At 37.5% G+C, this 9,112-nt stretch overlaps 1 protein-coding gene across 1 annotated transcript in view; it reads left to right on the top strand.

Moving 5' to 3' along the window:
* GNAT3 (G protein subunit alpha transducin 3) overlaps positions 1-6,598 on the top strand; it is a 28,992-nt gene extending 22,394 nt beyond the window's left edge. Inside the window, exons 6-9 of the mRNA XM_071550104.1 lie at positions 401-529; positions 4,484-4,613; positions 4,820-4,973; positions 6,287-6,598. Of these exons, the coding sequence (XP_071406205.1) occupies positions 401-529; positions 4,484-4,613; positions 4,820-4,973; positions 6,287-6,477 (604 nt within the window). The 3' untranslated portion in view covers positions 6,478-6,598. The remainder of the gene's footprint in view (positions 1-400; positions 530-4,483; positions 4,614-4,819; positions 4,974-6,286) is intronic.
* Positions 6,599-9,112: the final 2,514 nt, after the last annotated feature.

Below are 9,112 nucleotides of genomic sequence, written 5' to 3'. Positions count from 1 at the left end.
AACAGCAGTTACTTCAGAGGTTTTCCTCACTCCTAATGCATCTGCTTCTGAAAGATGCTTGCAGTTTTTCCCCTGTGGTGGCAATTCCTACCTGTTGAGACAAAATGGCTAAAACACCTTTCCTGACAAGGTGGTTTTGTAGCATTCCTGAGGAAAATAAGGATTTTACTGAGCAGAAATTCTCAGAAAGATATTTATTATGTACAACTAAATTACACTTCTATAAACAAGAAAAAAATACTCTGGACTGTGGAGCTAAGTTGTATAAAACCCAATAGTATTGTACTTAAATGTGTAATTTGTGCTATATATTTAAAAGTGATTCAATATGGAGTGATTGTGTAATGTGCTTTTCACCTTTTTAATTCACCAAACACCATTTCTTCTTCTCTCTCCTTAGTTACCTCAATGATTTGGACAGGTTGGCAATGCCAGACTACGTACCCAGTGAGCAAGATGTTCTGCACTCCCGAGTGCAGACAACTGGGATTATAGAGACTCAGTTTTCTTTCAAGGATCTGAATTTCAGGTATGAAAGCCCTGTTTGACAGTTTTCTTGAGTTTTATCTTTCTTAAGTATTTTCTTTCAAAGGTATTGACCTATTATAATACAGGTAATCCCATTGTGATATCCTTGAATTTAATGTCATTTAACATTTTGACACAGCGAAAAAAGCAAAATATTTTGGTATCAGTACTCCAAATTTGAGCATATCATAAACCATTATAAAGAGGTCAGAATACCAGGTTCTAAAAGGACATTTTTACATATGTGTCTAAAAAGTATGAGTTGTATCCTGCCATTTCAATAATTGTGACATTTATGAAATATGCCTGTCTTAATGTCCTTAACAGCATTCAAAAAACATTTGATGGCTACCAGTGGGCATGTTCTCAACCTTTCACTTTTCTTTTGAGAATGGAAATAACTGCTCTTAGCACTGGAACACACTATGGTTGGAAAAAAGAAATGTCTGTCCCATGGGGAATTTCAACATTATCATGCATGTCGTCATGCCTATTTAAGAGGAAAAGCAAACTGTTCAGAAAAAATGTTTGACAATAATGCCTCTGAGAAATTTGACTGAAATATTTTCCACTTTCAGATACTCAAGATTTTGTTATGCTTGGTGAACCAATTAAAAACATCTTATTCCACATGAAAATGGATTTGAATGAATTATGATATTTTCAGTATTCTATAATGTTTTTCTCTATGAACCAAAATCCATTTAATTCTTAATTTAAAGGCTGGGGTGCATACTGAGCAATGCAGCCTAGACAAGAAACTGCCTGTAGAGACAGACAGATTTATAACACATGAGGATTATAACTTTTACATTTTTCATTCAGCTTCTTTATTTCTCCTCATATACCAATTAAATATTCCCCAAACCCTCGATGCTACCACACAGATGCTTTGACACAACAGAGATTACGTATACAAGATGAGATTCTAAAATAAATTATTATCACCTATTAATACTCTAGTCACTTGTGAAAATTCAGCACTTGCCCACAAATGCTACAGTGCAATGTCATAGATAACATCTTCTGTTCTCTGATTAACGTATTTCCAGACAGATTTGTACTTTGGAAATTTGAGTGTCTTCAGTTACAATGATAGTTTATGTGAGAAATAAATTCAGGGTGGAGAAAGAAATCATTAGAGTGCATGGGTGCTATTGGTCCTGATATTAAAATACCCACATTAGTGTCTGGCTCTAACTGAAATGCAGCACAACAGAGAATCTAATTACCCAAGTGTCTGTAAACAAGAGGAAGGTTCCTAACACCGCCACAGGCACAACCACCAGCACTTTTACCCTTTCTGCTATGCATCACAGAAGTGTTATGTGAGTAAATTCATTGGTGGAGTCAGGCAGTAGAGTAATACAAGGTAGAATCACTACAAAATAGTCTAAGGGGTTTGAGTTGCTAGAGGAATGCGAGCAGTTATAAATCCATTTTAACCAGACAGTTACTGCTACTTTGTATTGTCACAGCGGTGTAAAACAGCTGGAGGATCCTGATGACTCTGCACTAAGTTTGATAAGTGCATAGAAACAACTATAAAAAGTGGAACACTTCCACATTCACAGTGAGTTTTGGCTGATGTACTGATGGAGTTTTGGGTCACAAGTTACACATGAGAAAAAAAACCAAAACAAGCCTATGAACAGATGTCTCATTCACTAAACACTTATCCCTCTTCTGAACTGAATGAGGCAGATAATATTTTCTACCTGTGCAGTAAAAGTCTAATTTAAAGCTGCAGGGAAAATATTGATTTTATTTGGTCTTTTCTTAGTAGTTAATATGCTGTTTTAGTGTAATTTAGCTTTCATGTGCTCTTCAACTTACTTCACCAATGTGAACTTAGAGCTCAGAATATATTTAAATATTTTTTTAATGGATCTGATCTTCACAGGTCCTCATCTACTGTTGTTTCTATTGGTGTCCTAGGAAGAGTTTGACCAAAATCAGTCAGGCTTTATTTTAGTCTTCAAGTCTCACTATTTGTACCACTGAATGACTACACAGCTAATTCCGTATCCGTAGCTAAGTTTTCCAAGAGCAATTCTGGGAAAATAGAGATTTCTACACTAACTTTGACTATCTTGGTAAAGGAAAAAGATATATCATTTTCTGCTACTCAGGGAGCGACTTCAGTTTTACATGTGCACATGTTAAGTTCTGGGCTGGCATGTGAAGGGCTAAGCAAACTAAGGTTAGTACAACAAAAACTGCTCATAAGCATTGCCTCTGACCTTGATCTTATCATATTTTAACTGACTTCTCATGAATATTCTCAGTGCTATATGATAAAAGCTTGCAGGAAGGGAATACAGAATCACATGATTATGAATCCTTGAAAAACTTCACCACAGATTAAAGTTTGAAGATTTTTTTTTCCCCCATACAACAAATCAAGGAAGGCAGGTGACTTTTGAGCACTAACCATGTCCAAAAGTGAAGACACTTTATTCGTATTGACCTTGCTCTTCAGTAGATGCTCAGAACTCAGGGAAGATATGCTTGGAAGAATGCCATTACTCTTGTCAAAAGCTCTCTCACTTCCTCATTTTCAAAATAATTCACTTTTATATGCACTCAATGATCCAAAATGATTAAATGTACCAGAAAAACAATTTTCTCATTACTCCTCAATTGCAGAAACAGTCTATTATGAGCATTGGGAAGAATTTAATTTCTTCTAAGCAGAATGAAAAATAACAAATAATAACCTTTGCTACCATCAGCTGCACTGTTGATGGTGAAGAAAACAGAGGATCAACATAATGCTAAAAACAGTTTCAGTAACAAATTGATGTTTCATACTGAATCACAATTTATACATTGCTATAAGAATAGAGTTGTGTTTAATTTTAATATACTGCAGGACATAGATCCAGCGATCTAGTGCATTTTCTTGAAAAAGGGGTAATGCAACAAGGGATTAGGTTTGACAGTTTTAAGTTCAACAACAGGCAGGTCAGGGAAAAATTGTCACACTCACAAGGAAACAGAAAATCTAAGAGTAAGATAAATTTGGGGTTTTATGGTTTTCCTCCTTTATAATGCTTTTGAAAAATCTTTACATTTGACACCTTTTTTTTCAGAAAAATTGTGATAAGAATGTCCTATCCCTTATCACTGAAGAACTGCAAATATAAGTGGGAATTTTGAAAGCTAGAGCTAAGCAGAACAGTCGTAGGTTTGATGACAGCTCCATCTTAGTTTGGCCCTAAGTAGATCCCATCTAGGTTTGCTGTGCTGGCTTTGGATCCCATATGAAGAATCCATATAAAGTTCATATCACACTACCCAAAAGTAGTATTTCCTGATGAAGGCTGATGGAAAATGCAGACAAGGACAGCCCTGTAGTTCCCTGTCTACAAATTAAGGGTTTCCTATTCCCCAAAAACTGATCCTTAAAGAACAACTAATGAGATTGATTGGGCAGGGACACCTCACCAAAGTCATGTTACAGGTGATCAGTGAGCAGATAGAAAAATCTAGTTACACAGCCAGTGGGTCAACCCATGACTCACTTCCAGTCATACACCTTATTGATCAGTGTTTCAGTTCACTGCAAGCAAAACCACAAAGTAGCAAAAGGCACTGAATTTAAGTGTCTTCTATCGATGTTTCAGAACTCTGTCCTGAATAAATCCTTGCCTGCAGGCTTTAGTCCTGCACTGAAGCTTTATGCAGAACCCCACTTCCTCAACACAGACTGCCACCCAAACGTAGGGATTGTTTTTCTTACATGCAGGTATTTAAGCCTTTATATTTTTTTTATACCTGCTACAAAGCCCTGAGTAACACAGAGCTCCTTGACCTGCTGGGATAGAAACAGTTCAATATTTGGAAAAGCTGTAAATTTGTCATTCATCTCCAGTTGAACTCTGTGCTGTAAATCATCACTACATCCTTACTAGTTAGTGCTTTACATTGTACTTATTTTTTTTCTGTAAAGGATGTTTGATGTGGGTGGACAGCGATCAGAGAGAAAAAAGTGGATTCATTGCTTTGAGGGAGTTACTTGCATCATATTCTGTGCTGCACTCAGTGCCTATGACATGGTTCTGGTGGAAGATAAAGAAGTGGTGAGTCAGAAGAGACAAACAAACCATTTTGCTTCTAAGTTTTAATGTACTCTCTGATGGCATATCAGAACTACTCCTATTCCCTGATAACAATTTGAAGGCTATTATGCTGTATTGGTCCTTTCCAGTAAAGAACATTACAGTAAAAAGGACTTATGGGGATGAGCTTTGTCAGTATCTCATGTTTACCTTTTGCATCTCAACAGAACAGGATGCATGAAAGCCTTCATCTGTTCAACAGCATCTGCAACCACAAGTGCTTTGCAGCCACTTCCATTGTCCTGTTTCTAAACAAAAAAGACCTCTTTCAAGAGAAAATAACAAAAGTTCATCTGAGTATCTGCTTTCCCGAGTATAATGGTAAGTTTGGAGTGTTCAGAAGAAAATATGTTCAGATGATTAGTGTAGCCCATGAATTAAAGACCAAAACTTTGACTCAGGTCATCTATATATAACCCTTTAAATACTTAGCATCTTATCTAAGCATATAACCTTTCTCACAAAAGAATGGTATGAGGCAGACATGGCCAGAATTCAACTCATCTCACCTACTCACCATGCTTTCCCTTGGATGGGTTCATCTCTCTCTCTGAAGATGCTCATTTCTCTCCACTGGTGGTGGAGGAAGCTGAGAGACCTGGAAGTTTCAGATGGATGAAGTGTGGTGTGATGAACCCAGCCAATACTTCAGTACAAGACAGTATTTATCACTCACACATAGCATAACGGAATCCAAGTTTTTTGTCGCTATTTGAGAAATCATTACATAAAGGACATTTGCCTCTTTTTGTATGTTACAGTAGTGTCTACTGGAAATAATAAATAAAAAAACTTCACCAGGTGTTCCAAGATGATGCAACAGATTATATAAGGCTACATCAGAAACTACCAGAGAAAAACCAAAATCTGTTCATATTTTAATATTAACCTAATATATAGGAAATATCCAGAATGAAAAATACTTAAAGTAATACTATTATTAGAAGATGTACTTCCTGAAAACCAGCACCATCACTCCATTTCTCAGGACACATAAACACAGCAACCCAAAATTGCTTAGTGGGATAATCTGGCATGATGTGTTAGACTTGGTGGAGCTACACCCCTTTACCCTGCCTGAGACTTGGACAGGATGAGAGCCAGCAAGGGCTCTCAGCAGCCACTTCCTGCTCTGGACATACAGTGAGGCTGTGGCACCATTGTCCACATCTGCTGTTGCTCTAGTGGAATGCTACCCAAAGGCAGGAAAGCTGCATGAAAAAATTGAAACTGAATATACAAGCATCTGATTTTTTTTCCCTTCTTTCTTCTTCAATTCTTATCTCTTAATTTTTATATTTCCCACCGTTTTTTTCTCTTATGGACCTGATTTCCTTTTAGTTTACGCTCCTTCTCTCGCTCTGTTCTGTCTCTTCTGTCTCTTCTGTCCTTAACTATTTCACACTGGCTTAGGAGCATTTCACTTCAGAAATGAGGACTTCTGGTTAAACATTGGAGTTTAGATTTAGGTGAGCAGTTTAGATACAAAATTTTCATAGCTAATGAAGTTAATTCCAATAGGAAAAAATAAATTAAAAAAAATTAAAAAAGGCAGGAAAAAATGTCTCTTTGCAGCTCTTAGGAAGTGCCAGTTGAAATTGTGTCTTCCTTGATTTTGCTGTTCTCTCCACTAGGAAAAAGCACATTTGAAGATGCTGCAAATTACATCAAGAAACAATTCCTAGACTTGAACATAAGGAAACAAGATAAAGAGATATATTGTCACTTGACTTGTGCCACGGACACACAGAATGTCAAATTTGTTTTTGATGCAGTCACAGACATAATAATCAAAGAAAATCTGAAGGACTGTGGGCTTTTCTAGCCATTCATGCTCAGAGCCTCAGGTCCATTTTCCTCTCTTCTTTCGGTGTGCTGACTGAAATAAAAAAAAACTTCTAGGTAAGAAACAGTATCAAAAAAACACCCGTTAGCAGTCAGTTGAAGCCTTGGATACAGCCTGAGAATTTCAGACCAACTCTGATTTTCCATGTAATAAGAAGATTGAAAAAAATCATTCCTGTTCCATAGAGATGCCAGCTGCTGATTAATCCTAAATCACATTCGTGTTGAAATCAATATTATAGAATCATTGAATGGTTTGGTTTGGAAGGAACCTCAAAGATCCTCTAGTTCTGATCCCCAAACCATGGGCAGTGACCTCTTCCGCTAGACCAGGCAATCAGCACTTCTCAGGAAGCTGGGGACACATCAGTACCTTGTGTTTTCAAGTGATTGGAGAAAAAAAGATAATCTGTAACAGATAACTCACTTTTATTTATAATAGAGGGCTTAGTAAAAACTGTAGCATTAAAGAGTATCGATACATCATTTGCATTCTATTTTGTTTTCATGTTACATATACAACTAAAACTTATATACCATTAATTCAATCCAGACCTAAATTGTATATGAAAAAGGGCAGAGCCAATCTGAATGTTTAATTATATTGTTTTGTTAGAAGAGCTGAGGGACACATACATAAAGACCACACACATATAAAATTGACAAATGCAGTTATGCAGTTTGGAAAAAAAAAAAAAACACAGTAAGATGGAGGCTAGGGAGAAAAAAAATATTATAGTAACTGTCAATTCCTGCATATGCCATAAATGCAAACTGAAACTTTTTTCCCTCTTACAATTAAAGGTGAGACCTTTTTAAAATATAGTTAATAATCCTGCTACTTGACAGCTTCTTCAGTGCCCTATGACTGCAACTACTATCACTGCAGAAGAGCTGTAAACCCACTAGTTCTCATGGCACCATGTAGAGATCTATATAAAGAACTTGCTAGTGCAGAAGTGTTCCCTCTTTATTCCTCTTGATTTACTGTGACTAACTACAAAAAATATTTACATTAAAACAGAATGGGACTTTGTCCTGGTTTCAGCTGGGATAGAGTTAATTTTCCTCCCAGTAGCTGTCACAGTGCTGTGTCTTGCATTTAATATTAGAAAAATGTTGATAACACACTGATGTTTTACTTATTGCTCAGTAGTGCTGATACTAAGTCAAGGACTATTCAGTGTCTCATGCTATGCCAGAGAGCAGGTGCACAAGATGCATAGCCAGGACAGCTGACCTGAACTGGCCAAAGGGATATTCCATACCCCAGATGATCATGCCCAGTATGTAAACTGGGAGTGATTGGCCAGGAAAGGATGATCACTGCTTAGGGACAGCCTGGGAATGGGTTAGCAGGTAGTAAGCAAGTACACTGTATATCCCTTGGTTTTCTTAGGTTTTATTCCTCTCTGTCTTTTTCATTTTGCTTATTGTTATTATTGTTAATATTATTGTTGTCATTATTATATTTTACTTTCTTGCAATTATTAAAGTGTTCTAATATCAACTCACAGTCTTTACCTGCTCCTGATTCTCTTCCCCATCCCACTGCAGGGGTTAGTGCACATGTGAGCAAGTGGCTGTGTGGTACTTAGTTGACAGCTGAGACTAAAGCATGACAGAGTTCTAATTATATTCAACTGAATTTTGAAATTCAGTCTTGAAATAGCACTCACATTTGAAATAGGATCACTGATGAAGGGTTTCCTTTTGGTTTTGGTTTGTTATTTGGTTTTTTTTTCATACATTTCAACCTAATTTTCACCATGCCCTCACTGTGTTATGGTTAATATCATTAGAATAGGACACTTGGCCAATGAATAACAGCATCCTACAAGCTATCTACATGAACGGGGTCTTTAGAGGGTGTAGGTCTCCCAGCAGAAGTGAGAAACAGAGAACTAAAATACATTTTGCACTGTCTGGATTTCTGTTGCTCCCTGACCTGTAGGGCTTCACATGATTATTTGCTTATTTGTATTGAAAATAATGGATTTCCAGTGGTAAGGTTTCTGGATTCATTTTCAGCAATAAATCTGATTTAAAGTTAATTATTTGTACTATGGTGACCTCGACATTAATTTCTGATGCCTCAATCACATAATAAAAACTAAGGTCTTTAAGAAACAAATTCATGAACAAACACATTTCAAACATGTGCTTCAAGTAAATGCCTGAGAAATGAAACAGGCGTTACACTGCAGCCTCACAGCTAGTACAGGTGAGACTTTTCAGGTTCTATTTCCTGCGCATGAGAGATGATGTTTGGCTGACCTGAGTGTGCCCAGTGACAGGAGTGAGCTCTCAGCCTTGTGATCCTCCAAAAGGGGCTGCAGGCAATGTTGCCAGGAGTCCCAGAGGCCTGAAGGGACAAGCTGGGGAGATAGCACAGGTCAAGGTGTACAGGAGGCCCCACAGCCCAGCTGGCAGCGGCATCTCCCAGTCACACAGACACAGCAGGTGTGCTGTGGGTACCAAAACAGAGCCTAGATCCCAAATAATCCCATTCCTGGAGCTGCTGCTTCCTGCAACACCAGGCCAGTCAGGCATAGCAGGCCAAGTTGTGCCCAGGAGTGAAACTTCATGACCCCTCTTACTTCTTCCTACAAACA

The sequence above is a fragment of the Pithys albifrons genome, chromosome 3 (genome assembly GCF_047495875.1).
Source record: "Pithys albifrons albifrons isolate INPA30051 chromosome 3, PitAlb_v1, whole genome shotgun sequence".
NCBI classification, from domain to species: domain Eukaryota; kingdom Metazoa; phylum Chordata; class Aves; order Passeriformes; family Thamnophilidae; genus Pithys; species Pithys albifrons.
Note: the sequence above shows the minus strand (reverse complement) of the source record. Positions and strands in the feature narration are given on the sequence as shown.